This window comes from Benincasa hispida, chromosome 9 (genome assembly GCF_009727055.1).
Source record: "Benincasa hispida cultivar B227 chromosome 9, ASM972705v1, whole genome shotgun sequence".
NCBI lineage: Eukaryota > Viridiplantae > Streptophyta > Magnoliopsida > Cucurbitales > Cucurbitaceae > Benincasa > Benincasa hispida.
The window spans coordinates 61,955,809-61,978,844 of record NC_052357.1 but is presented as its reverse complement, the minus strand read 5'-3'; the positions used below and the strand labels follow the sequence as shown (position 1 = coordinate 61,978,844).

The 23,036-nt window shown below is 31.3% G+C and overlaps 1 protein-coding gene across 1 annotated transcript; it reads left to right on the top strand.

Annotated features, from left to right (window-relative positions):
• Positions 1-1,148: 1,148 nt before the first annotated feature.
• Positions 1,149-2,413, top strand: LOC120087052 (protein EXPRESSION OF TERPENOIDS 1-like). Its single transcript, XM_039043896.1, has 2 exons — positions 1,149-1,880; positions 2,058-2,413. The coding sequence occupies exons 1-2, from the start codon at positions 1,313-1,315 to the stop codon at positions 2,411-2,413; spliced, it is 924 nt and encodes a 307-aa protein (XP_038899824.1). The 5' UTR covers positions 1,149-1,312.
• Positions 2,414-23,036: the final 20,623 nt, after the last annotated feature.

Genomic DNA, 23,036 nt, shown 5'->3' with positions numbered 1-23,036 from the left:
TTCTACTGTACTGAAAAACACGATTCTTTCATTTTTTTTTTTTAAAAAAAAAAATACAATTTTGCCCGTAAGTTATTAATTTAGTTTTCATTATTAGGTTTCAAAATAATATAATTTTAATAGTAATTTTAAATTTAATTTCTATTTTATTTTTATATCTCAAATAATATATTTTTATTATTAAATTTGGAGTATTATTTGAATTTGGTTTATATGTTATAAGATTTACACTTTTTGCTCGTGAATTTTCACTAAAAACTCATTTTCAATATTTGGTGTTAATCTATTAGTTAACTTAAAAGAATCAAATTAATCATAATTCAGTTGATTTTTTTATTAATTTAAAAGTAATTAAAGAAACTTATGTCTTAGTTATTTTAGACTAATGAAAAAAAAGTGATAATTTGTGAAACTTTGAGAGTAAAAATTTAAAAATAAAGTGAAACCTAAGACGGATTGAAAACCAAATTCAAAATTTAAGAATGAAAAAGTATCATTTAAAAATTTAAGAACCAAATACAAATAAAATTTGCTAAAATAGCATGACTTAAACAACACAAAGCTTCTATGAGGTCAGAGATTTATTTTTGCGACCCCCAAATATTATGAAATGAATAATCAAAATACAAAATTGAAAGTTGATCCCGTTTGGTAACTATTTCGTTTTTTGTTTTGATTTTTGAAAATTAAGTCTATTTTCTCTCAATTTCTTATAATAGTTTTCATATTTCTTAAGTACAATGCTTGAATTTTTAGTCAAATTCAAAAAACAAAAGCAACTTTTTAAAAACAACTTTTTTAGTTTTCAAAATTTAAATTTGTTTTTTAAATTATTGATAAAAAGTAGATAAGAAAAGAAAAAATTGAAGGTTGGAATAGTATTTATAGACTTAATTTTCAAGATAAAAATAATAAAACAAATAATTATTAAACGAAGTCTAGAGGGTATAAATTTTGAAAGGGTAGAAATCAAATATATATACTCAAAACCCAAGCGATAGAAAAGAGTATTTTTCTAAAAATAAATTCCCTTGTATTTTATAGAGTGTGAGTAATTGAGAGAGAGAGAGATCCAAGTACTTAGCAGGACGGCCTTAGCAGGCCATCTTCCAAATTCCACTCCATTATTGCAAATCCAATAATAACTGCTACCCTCTTTCTTTCCTCTTTTTCTTTCACTTTTGCCCTAAAGAAAAAAAGAATGACAAATTTCACCAAAAAACCCTAGAATTTGTTCTTTGGGGAGTGCATTTATTTGTGATATATATATGGCCGAATCGGGGAAGATAAACAATATTAAGTCATAGAAATCATGACGGAGCTATTCTATTTAGATCGGAAGCCAGTGGAGGATCCAGAAAACCAAAGAGGAAGATCAGAACAACAATTGTTTTTATACAATAGATCAACCAATAACCAAGAGATCTACTCCAAAGGCTTGCAGATACGGCCACACTATGCTCACAACCATCATCCTCCACAACAAAATGTCGAGAATTACATTTCCTTTGGAGTCGAGCCTAGTCCAACGACAACGAACTTCATGATCAACGCCTCTGATCATGACTTTGTTTCAAGATCAGGGTTTACGATGATGAGACATGGAGGAGGATCGGGAGGAGGTGGCGGTGGGATCAATTGTCAAGATTGTGGCAATCAAGCTAAGAAAGATTGTTCCCACTTGAGATGTAGAACTTGTTGTAAGAGCCGAGGGTTTCATTGTCAAACTCATGTCAAAAGTACTTGGGTTCCAGCTGCCAAACGTAGGGAACGCGAACAACAACGTCACCAACAATTGAGAGCAGATCAGTTGTCGGCTCAGACTATTCACAAAAGTCATAGAGAAAATCAACCATCTCTTACTCCTACTATCACTTCAGGTAAATACTCTTTTAACTAAATTCATAAATTTAAATGGATGGATTATGATAAATTTATTTATTATTTCTTTTCTAAATTGAACAAAGTTCTGGGGGTGGGTGGGGTGTTGGAATGACTTGATCAGTATGAATTAAATTGCTTTTTTGTTTAATTTCTTTTAATATTTGGGAAATTAGGGTTAGAACTTGGAAATTTTCAAAGTGAATTCAATTCGTCAGCTGTTTTTCGGTGCGTCAAAGTTAGTGCGATTGACAATGTAGAAGAAGAATTAGCATATCAAACGACTGTGAACATTGGTGGGCATATGTTTAAAGGAATTCTTTACGACCAAGGTCCAGAAAGTAGTCAAAATTTAAGCAACGGCGGTGACAGAGAAGACAGCGGGGAAGGGCTGGATTTGGTGATCGGAGCATCGTCCAATGGTGGTGGGAGAGTTAACCAATCCGCCCCATTTGTGGAGTCTTCGTTGTATCCCATCCAAATCAACACATTCAACAACGGTACTCAATTTTTCACTTCGTCTAGAACATAGAAAGGGGGTGAACTCCTGATTGGTTTTATGATATGTGTAGGATGAAGACATTGGAGAGGAATCAAAACAAGATGATGTGTATTTTAGTTTATTTTATGTACTGAGTTAAGTTTGGTGATAATCGAGATTGAATATGGAGCCTAATGCGTTGCATTATTTTGGGTTCGTTACCATATCATAATTGATAAATTAATTAATGTATGGTTGAATATAAAGTCGAAAAGGCGAATGTTTTGGATGTGAGTACTACTGTTTGTGCGGCTGAAGCGGCGCTAGAAAAAAAGAGAGAGATTGATGAAATATTGTAGTGTTGTGGGTGTGGAACTCGAAGTTGCTTTATGCAGTTTTATCGGCCAGGGTTGCCGGGAGGAAACAAAACATGGTCAACTAGATTACGTCTTGGTTTACCCACCCAAAAAACACATTCAAATCCTCCCATTTTAGAAAATGGGTACATAGCTGAAACTATTTTATTTTTATTTTTTTAAAAAAATTTACTTAGCATCTCGTTTGATTTAAGGAATAAAAAAGTATTTTTTAAAAAATTCATTTTTATTTACCAACTTCTTATTGAGGCAATACCATCCTATAGGCAGGTATTTTTGAGTGTTTGGATGCTAAATATTTTTTATAAAAATGGATTAAAATATACTTGAAAAGTTGTTTTAGATGGTTGCTATACACTCTAATTTCTTTCAAAATGACTTATTTTTTAAATTAAACACTTGAAAATGTAATCCAAACACACCTATAATTGCTTAAGTGCAGTTTGCCATGTGAAAATTTTTTCTTTTAATATATTTTTAAATTTTTCTTTATTATGTAGCTGGAATGAAATGCAAAACGATATATATAACTAAAGATGTACTTAAATATTGTTCTTAGAGTAAAGTTTGATTAGCATTTGATTTTTTAGTTTTAAACACTATTTTTACTTATAATCTTTTTTTTTTTTTTTTTTTGTTACATTTTTTATCCATATTTTAAAAATCTTCTTTTTTGTTAACTTTTAGAATTTTACTAAGAACTCAAGTATGTGAAACATGAAAATCATAATATGAAATTGATGAGAAAGCAAACATAAATTTCGAAAATAGAAACTTAAAAATAAAATTATTATAAAACCGCCATTAGATTTTAGTTTTTGAAACTGTGTTATATTTTCATGATTTTTTTTTAATAATTCTCATCTTTTTGAATGTAACATTTGAATATTTAGTTGAATTCTAAAAGAAAAAAAAATAAACTTTTCAAAACTTTGAAAATAATTTTTTAAAGTAGATAATAGAACAAAGAGTTATAAGTAAAACAAGATTTATAAACTTTTTTTAAAAAAATCAACGATTATCAAACATACCTTCAAATTTAAATTTTTAGATTTAAATTTTAATTGGGGCTTACATTTCAAAGCTCTGATTTTCGTTTTCTTTCTAAAGTATATGTATAAATTAATTCAACTATATATGTTCAGCTGGGCTAGTTATAATAATAAGGTAATGAATAAACTATTATTTATGCAAGTGTTTGTGATCTATCTTTGTATTTGGAAAGATTTGTAGGTGACACTGAAGTGATGTGGATTAGTGTTTTAATGCTTCTTTCTGCAGTCGGCTGACTGCGCCACTGTTTTTGTACACGTGTTATGATTAGCTGCTAATTAATCGATTTAGCTGCATCTCCATTCTCTATAATATATGCTTTTTATTTAAATAATTTGTCGAATTTTATGTCTTAAAAACAACAAAAAAGTGATTGTTTTCTTTTCATACACTACTGTCTTCTATTGTCCGTACCGTCTCATGATTGGTTTCTGCTAATAGAACACTATGGAAGTTCTTATTTTACCCTTTTATGTAGTTGTAAGACACTGGCCATTTTTAAGTTTTTGTTTTTTGTTAAATAAATAAATAGTACAATTAATGCTTTTGATTTATTTATTCTTTTTAGATTTTTTATTCAGTTTTTTATTACGGAGATTATACTTATTGCGGGATACGGTTGTCCTTGAGAATTTTAGTTTTTATGATTAATATATGATCGATGTTTATATTAACCTGACTTTCCATCTTTTTTAATTGAATTTTTGTTTTTTTAACTATTATTATTAAGTTAATCACAATCGTAACAATTGATTTTAAATGCTTGAAGAATTTTTAGCCAATTACTAGTTCGTTCACAATTAGTTTTCCAATATGATTGTGAGAAGGAACTAAGATCGGGCAATTTCAAAGTCATTACGAAATAGAGAATTTTTTTTAAAAAAAATAATATTATTTTAATATTTATTGACAAAAATAGGGATGATTTAAAATTATTGACAAAAATAGGATTGTGAAATCGTGAACGAGGTCCTACGAGTTTTGAGTCAGCAAATAAGTCGTGTACCCTGTCCATGAATTGAGGCTAAATCTTTTTTTTTTTTTTTTTCACATTTTCACCCAATTTCTGTCTTCTTCTCTTATTTTTTTAGTGTTTTCTTTTTGTATTTTCAGATAATCTTTTACTGTAAAATTCAAATTTTTAAAGGCTATAGTAAAATAAAAATTGAATCAGATTTCTAGTTAAGGCTAGATCTATTTTTTTTTTTTTACATTTTCCCCAACTTCTGTCTTCTTTTATTTTTAGTGTTTTTTGCATTTTCGGAGAATCTTTTATTGTGAAATTTAAATTTTTAAAGACCTACGGTAAAATAAAAATTAAATCGAATTTCTAGCCACTGATTAAGGCTAAGTCTATTTTTTTTTTTTTCACATTTTCTCCCAACTTCTGTCTTCTTTTTTATAGTATTTTTTTGTATTTTTGGAGAATTTTTTTTATGTAAAATTCAAAATTTTAAAGGCTTACGATAAAATAAAAATTAAATCAAATTTCTAGCCACGAATTAAGACTAAATCTATTTTTTTTTCAAATTTTCTCCAACTTCTATTTCTTTTTTTTTTCTTTTTAGTATTTTTTTTGTATTTTCAGAGAATCTTTTACTATGAAATTTAAATTTTCAAAGGAAAAATTGAATCAATTTCTAGCCATAAATTAAGGAGCTTTTGAGCCGCTTTCGATGTCGTTGAGCACCTTTTGTTCCACTTTATATCCACTTAAATCAAAAAACAATAAAAAATAATAATAAAAATACGAAACTCGTGGACCAGTCCACGAGTTTGGTAGCATGGTCATATGCTGACACGAAGGTTTAACAAAAATTGTGTATCGGATACACGATTCTGCTACCCTATTTTTGTCAATACTTTTTCCTTCCACCTTATTTTTGTAATTTATTTTCTATGTATCATATTTTTGTCATTACTTTTAAAAAATACATTATTCTTGAATTTTTTTTATCTTTAATTAATTAATTTTTTTTTTTTTGCTTAATTTTCAAATGGAAGTTTATGTTTCTTTGAAGTCAACCACGTTGAGGATCTGAAGTTGAAAAGAGACTTAAATTTTATAAATGAGAATAGTTATTTTAGGCTAAATTGCAATATTTCTTTTAAAAGAAAAATATTTATTAAATTATATGTGAGACATATACAAGATAGCTAAAGACACAACTACATGTACATAAAAGCATATCAGTTAATAAAAGCACGTTAGTTAAGAGCAATGGACACAGAACTATAATTAGCAAAAACAAAGAGTTTCGATCCCTAGTATACCAAATGGTTACTAAGGTGATGCCATTGTCACAAATTTGAGCTCTGCTTCCACAATTTTTTCTCTTCTTTTTAAAGTGGCGTTGTCTCTCGATACAGAAATAAGGTTCCAACGAATCACGACTGAAATGTTATAGTAAAGAGGAGGTACACGTGAGTGTTGAAATTTAAGGAACAAACATCTTCATAAAATAGCTCAAAAGTTGCGATACATTTATTATACCCTAAACCTTTTATAAGTGTATTTCAAAACTACCAAAAATCTATTAGGAGCTGTTTGAGAATCTGGAATGTAATCAAGATTATTTGGAATACGATAGGGTGGAATGCATGCAGAATCAAGGGCGGAATGAAAATGGAATCATGAAGCGTTAAAACGGTGGAAAAGAGGATTAGATTGAAAACTATGAGAACAGAATGAATTTGATATTAGAATTCATACCAAAAACGCTGAATCCAAACATGAATTTTGGATTACATTACATTCCAATTTCATTACAATTCAACAAACAGTCCCTTAGATTGTTAGATGCAATTTAAGATGTAAAATAAATGCGACGATTATTTGAAATGATGTTGTAGTGTTTGGATCTTAATTTCTATTAAAAAAAAAGGTCAATACCCTAGTAAAACAAAGCTAGTAGATGGTCACACACGTTACACTACAATACAATATATATAGGGAGAGAGAGAGTTCTCAGAGAGGCTAGGAGTGAAATTGAAAAACTAGAGGCCGTATTGTTCCAACCACTACACTGTGCTAATAAGCCCTATAAAATAGCAACTTCTTGTCACTCTTAATTTTATTCTTTCATTCTTACTTTAGGCAGTTGCAGTCCTAAGTCTCTTTTTTCCTCAACGAATCAAAATCCGGATGCTTTTGTGGATTTCCAGCCTTTTCACATCACTACCATCAAATACAAATCCTTCCATCCCTATTATGGTCAATAAACATAACTTTTACAAATAGTGTAATTTGTTTATGCTTCTGTCTCCTGTTAATCGTTGGGAGCCCATGCCAAGATTTGAGCTTTTGAATAGAGATTCTAATCTCTTGGTTAAAAATATATGTCTTATGTTAGTGATCTATATTAACGTTAATAATTTTTTTATCAATATTTTTATATTTTTAAATTTATTATTGACTTGAGAATTGACATTTCATTATATCTAAATATATTAATGGAATATAGTAAAAATATCAATGAAATATCATTAACTTTAACCTATTAATGAGAAGAATTTTTTTAAGAATATACTAGTAGAAATAGAGATCAAGAGATCCGTTGGGATATCTCAACTAGGCTTGCACATCCGTAGCGCTCTCATCATACCTTGGATCTAGAAGCGATGAATTCATAAAAGATCACGGATATAATTCGATATGTACATAAAGAGCTAGAGGAGAGTTTAAATATAAAAATATAATAAAAGCTAGAGAAAAGCCTTCTAGTTTAATGCGATAGTAGAGACATTATAATTATAAAAAAAAGAATGAATTTGGTGCTCCAAAGGGTTGCCAAGGAGATGATCTCATCCCATAAATCACTACAAGAACAACCACCTTTTTTTATGTTTGAAATTTTAAATACTTAACATTTTTATGGGAAAAAATGTCAAGAAATAGGTGATTTTAAAGAAAAAAATCCAGAATTGATTTTAAAAAGTAGGGGTTGTGCATTTTTCCTAGAAAATACAGTACTTGACGTTCTAAAAATGTCAAGTTCAATACAGTACTTGATGTTCTAAAAAACGTCAAGAATTGTGGAATATACAGGGTAGCATTGCAACGCTAAAAAATAGCATTGCAATGCTACGTATTCTGATGGAAAAATGAAAAACTTGTGCCTTAGGCACACAACATTACAATACTCTCAATAGCGTTGCAACGCTACGGGTTTTGACTAGAAAATTGCGCGCTCTTCAACAGCGTTGCAACGCTCTTTTAGTAGCATTGCAATGTTATCAGACAAATTTAAAAGAAATTCCAACGGATTTAGTCGATTTTATTCGTAATACACTCGAAATCTTCTTCGTTTTCACTTCCCTTTGATGCATCTTTGTTATTCCATCAATCTTGAAGAGAATCTTCTTTGATGTAAGTAGATTTGAGGCATGAACTTTCAAAGTAGAGCTTATCTTGATTTTCTTGTTTAGATTGGGTTTAAGTCTTGATTTTCTTAGTTTGATTAGGCTTAATCTTGTTTTTCTTGTTTAGATTAGGCTTAATCTTGTGTAGATTAGGTTTAATTCTTGATTTTCTTAGTTTGAAGCATGAAGTTTCAAAGTTAGGGCTTGATTTTCTGGTTTGAGGCACGAAGTTTCAAAGTTAGGGCTTGATTTTTTTTGTTTGAGGCTTTAACTTTCAAAATTAGGGTTTAATCTATCATGTATATTCTTGAATCTCATAATAAACTCTTGTTTCATATGTTCTTGAATGAGATTGAATTTTAGAGAATTTGCCAAAGTTGGGATTGCCACTTTAATTCAATGCTTTGGCAAAGTTAGGGCTTTAATTTTAGAGAACTTGCAAGAACTTCCACTTTTCTTTAATTAAATATTTGCCAAAGTTAGATATGTCAATGTGTCTAATTTGTTAGGGCTTTATGAACTAAGTAATGCTTTCCAAACTTGGGTTCATTTTTTAGTTATTGGAATTAATATATGTTTAGCACATTAGAGCATTGCACACCTTAGGTTCAATTTTTTGAGGTTCGATTACACCTTGGGTTCAATTTATTTAGATGTGTTTGTCTTTGTTCTTTGATTTGCCTTGAGGTTCTCGGATTTGTCTTACTTTCGTGAGGTTGGAATGTTGTAGAGCTAGAAATAACAAGATGTAGGTATTGGAAACTTGTTTGTTTTCTATAACTTGTTTTTTGAAGTTGATAATTGTTTATCATCTTTTTGTACTAGATTTACAATCATGGATAAATCATGGATGCACAAGAGTAGATTATCCGAAGATAATGAATTGGGTGTGAAAAACTTCATAAAACTTGATTTTTCTAATACAAATAGCTCTTATATTCGTTGTCCTTGTTTGAAATGTGGGAATTGTGAAAAGCATAGTAGCAAGGATATTAGAGATCATTTTTATATCAATGGGATTGATGAAAGTTATAAAATTTGGTTTTGGCATGGGAAAAAACTTCCTAACTCATCATTTTGTGAAGAATCTTCTAAGTTTGACACCCATATGTATGAAGAGACTGATGTTGGAAGTTTAAAAGAAATAGTTGAAGTTGCCCACGAGGAATATTCAAGAGATCCGAATGGATTTAAGAAGTTGCTTAATGATACTGAAAAACCATTATACGAAGGGTGCAAAAAATACACTAAGTTGTCTACATTAGTCAAATTGTATAATTTAAAAGTTAGATATGGATGGAGTGATACTAGTTTTTTAGAACTACTCAAAACCTTAAAGGAAATTTTGTCCACTAGCAATAGACTCCCAAATTTAATGTATGAAGCAAAGAAAACTTTAGGTGCACTAGGAATGAAATATGAGAAGATTTATGCATGCCCTAATGATTATTGTTTGTATAGAAAAAAATATGCAGATGCAGCTGGATGTCCTGAATGTGGTGAATCAAGTGGAAAAACGGGAAGGATACAAAATGTGGGAAAAAGCAAATACCTTCAAAAGTGATATGATACTTTCTACCAATTCTACAATTCAAAAGGCTTTTTAGAAGTATTGATTGTGCTAAAAACTTGACTTGGTACGTTGATGAAAGAATTGTAGATGGTTAGTTACGACATCCAACAGACTCTCTGGCTTAGAAGTTAGTAGACTCTAAATGGTCAGACTTCGGTTCTGAACCTAGGAATCTTCGTTTAGCATTGTCAACCGATGAAGTAAATCCACATGGTGAAATAAGTTCTAAATATAGTTGTTGGCCTGTAGTGATGGTTAATTATAATCATGGTTGTGTATGAAAAGAAAGTACAACGTTAATTTCGGGTAAAAAACAATCAGGGGACGACATTGACACATATTTAGCACCACTAATTGAAGAATTAAAAATTTTTATGGAAAAGTGGTGTTGAATGTTATGATGCTTATCGAGAAGAACTATTGAACTTATGGTCATTTTTGTTGTGGACAATCAACGATTTTTTTGCATATGGTAACCTAAGTGGATGTTGTGTGAAAGGGTATAAGGCGTGTCCAATTTATGGAGACAATAATAGTCTTCTATAAGATTGGAATATGGGGAAAAAAATGGCATACCTTGGACATCGAAGATTTTTAGCACGGAATCATCCATACCACACAAAAAAAGTCATTTAACAGTTAAAAGGAATTTGGGACAATTCCAGAACCACTGTCTAGGGAGGCTATATATTTAAAAATCAAAGATATTGAGTTTCCCAAAAGGAAAGAAGAACAATAAAAAATAAACCACGAAAGAAAGTTCAAAGATTTGTTGGAATAGGTTCTCTTCTTTTTTTCAGCTGCCATACTGGAAAGATCTTCATATTAGGCATTGTTTAGATGTGAAGCACATTGAAAAAATGTTTGCATGAATATCTTAGGTACGCTTCTTGATATTCCAGAGAAAAGTAAGGATGGATTGAATGCTAGACGTGATTTAGTTCATTTAAAAATTCGACCAGAGTTTGCACCTATTAGTAGTGACAAAAAAATCTTCATTCCTCTCGCGTGTTATACTCTTACAAAGGAGGAAAAACTGTGTTTTATCAATCACATTTTATTTTTTGTTTGATTAATATGTATATAATTCTAATTGTTTCTTAAATTTGATTGCAGTTTTTTATTTATACACCAGATGGAACATAGTACAGTGGGTCACGGAGACTTAGAGCTTGGTGACAAAGAAATAGTAGTTGTTAGGTTAAATGAAACCACCAATCAAAAGAAGAGAGAACGGGGAGCTATTATTATGTTTGATGTAACACGTATTAGGAGTGCGTGAGAAAAGAAGTTTGTGGAATGCAATGAAGATGACGTACCCATTGGTGAAAATGGAGCTAAGTTAAAGTCTTTCATTGGGTCCTCTACGCATTATCATGTACCTATTATATATACATCTTGGAAATGCGTGCTTACTGAGTTGAAAGATAAGATATATAATACAGTTGAGGTATATATATTCAACTTTTTATTCTTGATAATATTGTAGATGTATATGTAATATTTTCATTAACTTGTCAATGTTTAGGCCACCTTTGTAATTGATACAAGATCTAGAAAGAACATTATGAAAACTGCAGGCATAGCTTTTCGTTAGTTTAAGAATTGGTTAACAACAAAATACATTATGCAATTTAAAGATGAACCTCAACTTCTAATAAATCCACTAGAAAAGTATTCATTTATTGATCAAAGTCATTAGGAAGATTTTGTAAGATCGAGATTGTGTGTAAAGTTTCAGTTTTCAGGTAAATTATTAATTTAATTTTATAAATATTTTTTTATGTCATTCCCTACTAATAATTATTATGTTTGTATAGGAAAAAAACGCTTGCAACAAGAACGTCGATCTAAGAAAAAAAATACAATCATCGAATTTCAAGGAAAGATTATGCTAACCTTGTCGAGGAGATCATAAGAATTTAGTATATGTTCTCATGATTCCTAAATTTATCACAATATCTAATTTTTTCTTCATTTGAATGTGGAAGAAAGTATCTTCAAATGAAAGTAATTTCAATCGAGTTAACCTGTAGAAGAAGGCTCGAGTTAATAAGAAAGGAGAATACAAAAATGAAGATATTCAAGAAGTCGTCAATCGAATAGTAAGACAAGTATTAAATTTGCATGAAGCATATGACATATAGCTTAATTATAAGATCCATTGTGCCACAAACATCACTCTCCCAATGATATCTTAACACAAGCTTTGGGTACTTAAGAAAGGCACGGGCGTATGCATAAGGTTGGTGGTTTTGTTACTCCAACGGCTTACTTTCATACAGTGAAGTGAAAATCAAAACATGGGAAGGATGAAAACAAGAAAATTATAAGTGAGAATAAAGCACTTCGTCAACGTGTTAGAGAATTAGAAATTCGTCTTCAAATGTCATCTTTTACAGCATTTTTTGGACATGGAAGTTGCTCCAAGAAATTTTTGGCAGATGAGATCAAATCTCAAGATAAATAAAAAGACAAGATGAAGACTGCATATGAAAAGAAACAGAAAGAGAAGATTAAAGTGGAAGAGATTAAGTCCCCAGAGAAACGAAGAGACTAGATAAAGGTGAATGTAAATTGCAATGCAGAAAATTTGAAAATCTTTAAGGTAAATGACACTAATAAAATCAATTACGTTCATCAAATGTCTAATTTTTTGACTTTATATACTTTATTGCTATGATTTTGCTGTATTAGGAGAAATCTTCAATGGAAATGACTAAGAAAAAAGAAGTTAGTGACTCAACATCGATTCTTCTGGTATCTTTGAAATTCACTCTTAGATATGTTGAGAGCACACAGAGCCTTGAATCCAAATAAATTACCCACAATGGAAGTCAACATGTTAGTAACAGAACCTTCTTCAAAAAGGTCTAGGCGATAAGCTACATAAGCAATAAATTGAGAGTCTAGTATTTCTTTACAACTTTCAATTGGACTTTTTGGCATCAATCGAAAGAGTTGTGTCTTGCAAGAGGACGTAATTAACTTTTGTAACATGGATGAAGTCAAGAAAGACAATGACTTTGGTGGCTTACATGGCATAAGTAATGTTATTACTTTTGTAGACTTTAGTTCTCATGTTTCTTTCCAATTTTGGTCGTCTATATTTATGTTATAAATCTTTTGTAGGTACTTGCACTCATCCTTTATTGATTCAAAAGAAAGTTCACAATACACTTTTGTAGATCCATCTTTCATTTCCTCTGGACATAACTCTCAAGAAGTTAAAACTCGAAACCTGTGCAGTAGACTGATGGTCTCAGAAGCAAACCAAATAGTTCTTGCTCCTTTTAATCCTGGGTGAGTTAAAACACGTTTTGTTTTTATCCATTTTCATTAGCAATAAAAATACTAATTATATTTTATTAACTAGTGGTCATTGGGCACTACTTACTATAAATGCATACGATGATACTGTGTACTACCTAGACTCAATAAGGACAACATCACAGGTAAATATAAGATATATAACCGACACGTATGTTAACCTTTTTCATGTGTAGTGTTTGTTTTAAAGTGTACTTTATTTTAGAATAATTTATGGTTATTCCATGACAAATAGGGCAATTGCGATATTTCAATCTCAAAAGAATATTAAAAAAAGTCGAAAGCAAAACATATGGAGAACAGTAAAGGTAAGTATAAATTAACAATGATTACTTATTTATCATATTAAGTAGACATCTAGTGCGTAAGGATTACTTTATTCTTATTTACTGGTTTTTTCTCTGTAGTATCCTCTACAAGTTGGGAGCACCGAATGTGGATACTACAACATGAGATATATGAGAGATATTGTGACCAAAAGAAGCATTGTCATCTCAGATTTCGTATGTTATCGTCATTTTGACATTTCAAATAGCATAGGAAAAAATAGAATCCATTATAATATTTGGCTTTTATGTTTATAGATTGATACAAGGAAACATACTCACAAATCAAGTTAGATGAGGTGCAGATAGAGTTGGCTGAATTTTTAGGTTGCTACATGTGATCATGGTTGGTCATTTCGGATGTGTTTGTTCCGGTTGATCAATTTCTGGATTTACTTCCTATCCATATAGGTGTAAATATCTTTTGGTATTGTTTAAATATACACGCGGGGGTGGGGTAGGGGGATAGTTTTTGATTGGTACATATGTGGGTAGATGGATGGTTTTGTTGATAGAAGTTTTGGAAATGTATTTTTGGAAACTGTTCATATTGGGTTGACTATTAGAATTATGTTCCTTATATTGTTTTGGAAGTGTTCATATAGGCTGACTGTTAGAAATATATTCCTTAGGTCATACTATTGACAATGTTAAAGAAGTTAAGTTTTTATAAAGAGATATTTATAGTTTTTTGTTAATATATAAGTTTGTCAATGTGTGTATATTGTTTATTTGATTAATGAATGTATGTCATATATACCAAATGTGATTGTTGGATCAAAATACAGAAGCAATTATAGGTAAAAACATCAACATTGTAGATTTTTCTTAAAAAATCACAAGCAAATTTCTTTACGTTTTTTAAATGCCAAATTCACAAAATTTCTTGACGTTTTTTCCTTGTCAAGAACGCCCATATTCTCGACATTTCAAACATGTCAAGTGTATGTGTTTCTTGACGTTTTTAAATGTCAAGTGTCACTTTTCTTGACATTTTTAAAACGTCAAGAAAATCGACATTCTTGACACTGGTTTCCTTGATGTTTTAAAAAACATCAAGAAAAGTCATTCTTGACATTTAAAAAATGTCAATAAACACTGTTTTTGTAGTAGTGAATGATTAGGAAAAGGCTTTTCAATATTTTGAAAGGTTCTTTTGTTACGCTCAAGCCATATGCACCATAACAAAGTAGCTATACGATTGCTCTAAAGGATTTTTTTTAGAGTTGACCAATGTATCAGATGATCAATATGAAAGTCCAATAATTGAGGACAGAAGCCATTTCATTGTGTCGATCCAATATTGATGAAGAGTATCCACAATGAACAAATTATCCATCACCGCAATATGTTTTTTTTGCATAAGACTCAACAATTAGGATCATTAAGATGTAGAAAGGGAATCGAGAGCTTGATATTTATCCAAAGTGTTCAGACCCTTGTCTAAAATGGTTCATATGAAGAATTTACACTTCTTTGGCATTGTGGAAGACTAGAGGTAGTTTACATCCAAAATTGGTACTAGGAGATGAATTGTTGGTAATGTGTCCTTTAAAAGTTTTAACGCTGAAGATTCCATTAGAAGCAAGCGAGCTACCATCTAACCATATCATCACTCATGCCAAAGATACGAGTTCAAGAATTGGATATGTCGTGGGTGAATTTTGCCCAGATAGAGTAAAGTCGAAAACCAAGATAAAATAGAATCAAAATGAAGATAAAATTAGATAAGATAAGATTTAATCTAGCTTGTTTGGGATTAGGAAAAATGCATATCCTAATCTTAGGAAGGTTAAATCTCATACCTAAATTTTAGTAGGATTAAAATAAACCTATGATCAAATCCCCTATAAATAGACCATTATGGCTTCATATGAGGTAAGTTAAATTTCTGACTTCTTCATTCTTTAATTCTCCGACTAAGGCATCAGAGCCTTTACAAATTTATTGTTGATGTCATGTGTGATGGAGTTAACGATTAATGAGCAGAAGTAATTTAAATCACAAGTACCTAATTAGGTTAATTTATAGAAATATGCATGCTATTTGAAACCAAAGAAAAAAAAAGAAAAAAAGATTGTTTACAACCTTTGTAGCCTAAATCCTTCTTTATTTATTTATTATTATTTTTTTTTTTTTATCAATTCTTCACAACAATGGTTCGTAGACCACGTGAGTGACCAATTTAGAGAGAAAATGGATAAGGGTTTGAGAGAGAGATAGGTTTAGATTTTTTGAAATACTCATGAAATTCCAAAATTGCCAAGATGCTTAAACTTGATAGAACTATTTTATTTATTGGCAAAATCATGCAAATCATGCAAATTTGAGTTAATGAAAAGTTGACACTCAAAATTCCGTAATTCTTAAGTGGGATTAGTGTCTTCAATTGGGATTAACACCTAGCAATAATTTTGAAATTTACACTATAAAAAAACAGTGTTTTTTTACGTTTTTTAAATATCAAGAATGACTTTTCTTGACGTTTTTAAAAATGTCAAGGAATCTAGTGCCAAGAATTTCGATTTTCTTGACGTTTTAAAAACGTCAAGAAAAGTGACACTTGACATTTAAAAAAATGTCAAGAAACACTGATACTTGACATGTTTGAAATGTTAAGAATATGAGCGTTCTTGACAAGAAAAAAAGTCAAGAAATTTTGTTAATTTGACATTTAAAAAATGTCAAAAAATACAGACACTTGATATGTTTGAAATGTCAAGAATATGAGCGTTTTTTACAAAGAAAAATGTCAAGAAATTTTGTTGATTTGACAATGGAAAAACGTCAAGATATATCCTACTTGACATGTTAGAAATTTCAAGAACATGAGAGTTCTTGACCTCTTAAACATGTCAAGAATATCTATAATCTTGACAAGGAAAAAAGTCAAGAAATTTGCTTGTGATTTGTTTAGAAAAATCTACAAATGTTGACCTTTTTGTCTATAATTCTTCTTGTATTTTGATCCAACAACCACATTTGGTATATATATGACATACATTCATCAATCAAATAAACAATATACATTCATTGACAAACTTATATATCAACCAAAAACCACCAATATCTCTTTATAAAAACTTAACTTCTTTAACATTATCAATAGACAACCTAGAGAACATAATTCTAACAGTCAACCCATTTGGACACTTTCAAAACAATATAAGGAACATAATTCTAACAGTCAACCTAATATGAACAGTTTCAAAAAATACATTTCCAAAACATCTACCTATATAACAACACTATCCCCCATCCCCCTAGTGCATATTTGAACAATACCAAAAGATATTACACCTATATGGATATGAAGTAAATCCAACCGGAACAAACACATATAAAATGACCAACTATGATCATATGTGGTAACCCAAAAATTCAGCCAACTCTATTTGCACCTCGTCTAACTCGATTTGTGAGTACAGGTTCCTTATATCAATCTATAAACATAAAAGCCAAATATTATAATGGATCTATTTTTTCCTCTACTATATGAAATGTCGAAATAACGATAACATACCAAATATGAGATGACAATGTTTCTCTTGGTCACAAAATCCCTTATATACCTCATGATGTAGTATACACATTCAGTGCTCCCAACTTATAGAGGACACTAAAACAAAAAAACACATTGACATATCTAAAAAAATTGAACCCAAGGTGTGCACATGCTCTAATTGAAGTAAATCTAAAACAGAGATCTCCATGAGCAGCAAAAGTGGATCGTTCCAAATTCCATTCAGAATGAACAATAATCACAATCTACCCAGAAACATATAGATTATGCATAAACAGAAATTCCAACATGCTACAAGAGGATATAAAGGATAGAGTATGCGTACCTTTGAAGAACTATTCTTCAAGTATCCCTCGATCAGTCTCCAATGCATCCAAAGTAGCACTTGAACGCAATGAACAGAGCACAACCTCCATGAACATCTGAATGCTCCTCGAACCCAACCGAGTCCAACTCGATTCACAAATGGATGTAGAACACCACCACAAGTGTTACCTTGGTATTCTCAGTGTGAGAATCCAGGAGTTGTGGCCTCTGTGTGATCTTGGATTGAGAAAGATAAGAGGTATATGGTCGAGTAAATGAGAGATATGAACACTGTCTATCGTATAGACGATGTACTTGATCCTTTAGCAAACGAAAACCTATTGTGTAGACTTTTCTACTCGATCGTGTAGCAATGATCAATGATTAACTATCGTATAGTCAACTCTTTAAAAGATCGTGTATGCTCTCAATGGCTGTCGTTTAGTAAAAACTCTTTTTACTTGATAGCCTTTTTCATGAGAATTTTCCAAATCATTCAACTACTAATTTTGGAAAACAATTTTTCTTTTATCTCACAGTTACCACAAAACTTCCAATAACCTCCCACTCAAAACGGCTATTAGAGAAAAAGAATTAATTATCATATAATTAATATATTATAAATAAACATGATAACCATCATATTATATTTATAATCTATAGTTTTAATATTTCATCATATGAAACATATAAACCATAGTTCTTTTTCTATTTTATGGTACTTAATATAAATCATATTTATATTAATTCCTCAAATTAATGTATCTAATACATCATATCAATTATACCACATATAATTGAATTTTCTCTTGTTAATTTAAACACTTCAAATCAACCCAAAATCTGATTCTCAACTTGGACCCATTGAGCTACCAACAGTATGTGAATAACTGACTAAACTCTTTAGTCACGAGATCCACCATCCGTTAACTGTCGGGCACTCTACTAAAGACCGATAGCTACACTCTTCTCACTACAGATATATTTCTGTGTTCATATGACCAATCAACAGTGCGATAACCTTTCATAAATCCCTTGTAAGTACAATTGGGTCAATTTACTATTTTGCCCCTGCAGTTACATCTAACTCCTTAAGTAGCACTAGTTCCCCTAATGAACAATAAGTCATAGTCCTACTATGACTGAGTCCTCTCTTCCAAAGAGAGGGTGTGATCACTATGTTCAAGACCCGGAATCAGCCCTTAAGAGAGCAATTTATCTACTTACCCCTGCTTTAGGGAAGGAGTGAATTCCGTCTTGTGTAGCTGAGTTCCCAGCTCTCCAATCAAACGAATCTCTAAATAGGTAGGCTTATTGAGTTGACAATCTGGTCACTCTCACCCATACTAATCAAAGGACCGCCCTTATAGGCAGAAGTTCACAACTCACTCAGGATTAAGGTAATGTCACCTATGGCCATTTTAGTGAAATGTAAGTCTCAATTATCAACGGTATTATATAAAGAGACTAGTCATCTCGTGGTCCAGTCTTATACAAACTCTTTGTATAGGACACCCCCGCTCGCATGTCTCCACATGAATGGTCAAGATCAGACAATTTGTAGCACTTTACAACACTTGTAAATATCTACAAAGCGGGTCGTATCCATAGTAACACAAGGATAAGGTACCCCTCCTTTATCCTTATATTACAGATCATTTAGGTTATTACTTTAGGCATGATCCACTTGTATGTCTCACATACATGCTTAAGTTACATGAAATAACCAAGAATCTTAGTTTATTAGATATGAGTAAATGCAAATAAAATAATACTTATTTTATTAATAACAATGTGTGTACAAAATATTTATAAACTACGAGACCACCAGAAGAATTAAGACACCAATCTCAACACTAATATGCTAAACATATATTAATTCCAATAACTAAAAATTGAACACAAGTTTGGCAAAGCATTACTTAGTTCATAAAGCCCTAACAAATTAGACACATTGACATATCCAATTTTGGCAAGCATTTAATTAAAGAAAAGTTGCAAGTTCTTGCAAGTTATCTAAAATTAAAGCCCTAACTTTGGCAAAACATTGAATTAAAGTGGCAATCCCAACTTTGGCAAAACATTGAATTAAAGTGGCAATCCCAACTTTGGCAAGTTCTCTAAAATTCAATCTCATTCAAGAAAAATATGAAACAAGAGTTTATTATGAGATTCAAGAATATACATGAGAGATTAAACCCTAACTTTGAAAATTCAAGCCTCAAACTAAAATAATCAAGCCCTAACTTTGAAAGTTCATGTCTCAAACCAAGAAAATCAAGCCCTAACTTCGAAATTTCATGCCTCAAACCAAGAAACTTCATGACTCAAAATCAAATTTCAATCACATAGATAAGCTCCAAACATACTTTGAACACAAAAGAAATGCTTAAAAAACATATTTTAATCACACAACAAGCACCAAATCAAACCTAATCACTCAACAAATTGGAATTGCTCGTTCTTCTGAATATCTTGAAGTTGAAAAAATTACTCCTAAAAAACTTGAAGTAATGGATGAATTCGTCAAAGACAAATCTGCCTTAGCTCAATGCCAAACAGGCAGAGGAAAAAATCTACTTCAATTGAAAGTAACAGAGGAAGTAAAAAAAAAATAAGAAGAAGAAATAGAAGATATGAATTCAATTAAAGCACTTCCACCACCTGAGGATTTCAAAGAGGAAGAAATTAAGCCATAGAAGTGAAAGAAGAAGAGAATAAAATTAAAGATATAATTAAGAAGGATGAAAATCCTCTAATGGTTGATTTGTTAAACCTTGGTGAAGAACATGCAATGATAAGGGAAGAAAATGCTGATAAATTAGCATTAGCATCATTTGATGGGTCCAGTTCCTGATTCTTCTTCGGTAAAAACATTACCATGGCAAGCATTTAATGATGATTCACAAGATTGGAAAACAACTTTAGTTCAATCAGCAAGTAATTTATCAAATCAAAGAGATGATCTTGGTGGAGGATTTGATATGCTTCTTTTGGATGGAATGTATCAACAAACAACAATGATGTCAATTATGGTTGGGTCAGATTAATTAAATATTAAGCTAATATGTTAGAATTTTGCCCAGAAATGGCCCATAACAATGAATGAATCAAGGACAAAAGATAGAATTTGAAGTTAAACATTAAAAACTTTGATCTCTCCAGCATACAATTGTGACAACCAAGTAACATGTTCAGCAAATTTAGTCACATACCTCTCCAAGAAAGCCTTTTCTGCAGGAAATAATATAGTGGTAATGCTTAATTTTTTTCTTTAGTAAACCTTTTGAATAAAGACTTTGAACAACAGAACACCTAGGAATTATCCTCTAGCTTCAACCCCATTTTCTGCACAAAAAGGTCGATGGGGATTTTTTTTACCGCTGGTTAAGACTTTAGAGTTGTGATGGAAATTATGAAAACCATGTGCATGAATAATGAGTAATTTTTAGTCTTCTCGAACCATACATTAAGTTTTGGAGTCGCATTGCTAGTTGTTAATTTTGACTACATTTTGTTGTTACTTTCGGAATCTATCATATCAAATTCTTGAGCACCTGACACAAATTTGGAAGCGTCAATTTTCAAACTTTACATAATACATACATACTGTGGCTGAGCTATAGAAAATTAATTATAGAATTAATTTGTGATTATTAGAAAACCTTTTTTTTTTTTTTTGTTATCTACATTCGTACATATTGCATTCGAATTAATTTATTTTTCAGAGTAAGCAGGTCGGAAAATTAAAATCTGAGTATGAAAGATGATATTCCTTCCCCAAAATTAGACAGATTATTGACCAAATGATATGAAAAAATCTCCTCCTCCTAATTCCACACTCATTTGGAAGATACAAATTCAATCCGAAATCCATCGATCAAGAAACAAGGTAAATGATTATAAGATGTGTATTCAGATAATTAAATCACCACACCAGAACTTCGGATTCAAAATCGAGAATGTATTCGATTTCATATGAAACAAAAACGAGTAAGAAGCATCTCAAACTAAACAAAAAATTTAAAAAAAAAAAAAAAAACAAAATTAAGATAAAACTCACCTTAGTGCAGATGGAAAACCTTAAGCAAACAACAAAGGGACGCAATGAAGGACATCGATCACGAGGATTTCCATGAGCAGCGGAATAGATCATTCCAAATTAAAATCATGTATGAACATTACAAATTACAGTCGTACACATAAACAAATGATTATCCATTCATTACAAAAATTACAGCATCAAAACTACAAATGATCAAGAAGAGAAATCTCTACACACATTTGTAGCCTCGTCTCCACGCTCCTTGATCACGAACGCTCAAACACAGCAACCTAGAACGCTCGAACAACACGATCGCAACACAGGACGAACATCGCGTACTCGTCCTCTGCGATCGCCTAGGTCACGAACACCCCAACACCACAAACAGCCTCCACAGAACCTCGATTGGGCCGAGTTTAGTATGACACCATCAAGAAGGCTACCTTGGTATTCTCGATGTGAGAATCCAGAGGGTGGGCTCTGTGTGGACTTGGTTTGAGGTAGAAGAAGGAAGAAACAACAATCGTGTACACGATTAGGCAAGTGGGAGATGGCTGAAACGTATCGTATAGGTCGATGCCCAATCGTTTAGCGAAAGCTAAGCAATCATCTAGCAAAAACTAAGTGACCGTTTAGCTCATCGCTTAATTGTGTGTCTGTCGCCTACAAATACTACACGATTGTTTACCTTTTTTCAAGTCGTCGTTTAGTAAATCCATATTTACTTGACAACTTTGGTGAGATCCTTTTCTGAGAGAAAATCTCCAAAACAATTTTGACAAAAACTTATTAAAATTAGGAAAACAATTTTTCTTTTATCTCACGGTTACCATGAGTCATCAATAACCTCCCACTCAATTGGTTATTATAGAAAAAGATTTAATTATCCAATAATTAATATTTTATAAATATAAATGAGAACTATTATACCATAATATATTTATAATCTATAGTTTTAATATTTCATCTCATGAAACATATAAACCATAGTTCTTTTTCTATTCCATGGTACTTAATGTAAATCTCATTTACATTAATCCTCCACTAGATATATCTCGTACATCATACAGATCATATCATGTATAATCGAATACTCTTGTCAATTTGAACATTTCAAATCAACCAAGAACTGATCCTCAACTGAATCCATTGAGCTACCAAGGGGACCTTATGGACATGTAGTTCGAAGCTCCAACGGTATGTGAATAATTAACTAAACTCTTTAGTCATGGGATCCACCATCCGTTAACTACCAGGTACTCCACTAAAGACTGACAACTGAGCTTTCCTTACTACAGATATATTATGTGTCCATCTTAACCAATCAGAAGTGCGACAACCCTTCACAGATCGCTCGCAAGTACAGTTGGACCAATAACCCTTATGCCCCCATAGTTCCATTTAACTCCTTAAGTACCATTGATCCCTCTAATGAAAATAAGTCATAGTCCTACTATGACTGAGTCTTCTTTTCTAAACAGAAGCTGTGGCCACTACATTCAACATGAATGTCTCCACATGAATGGTCAGGATCTACTGTAGTAGTTTACAACACTTGCAAACCTCTACAAAGCGGGGTGTATCGTAGTGTCACCAGGATCAGGTATCCCACCTTAATCCTTATACTATAGACCTATTTAGGTTATCATTTAAGGCATGATCCACTTGTATAACACATATACATGCTTAAGTTCATATAAGATAACCAAGAAGCTTTGTTTATTGGATATGAGTAAATGGCAGAATGAAATAAAAATTATTTTATTCATCAAACAATGT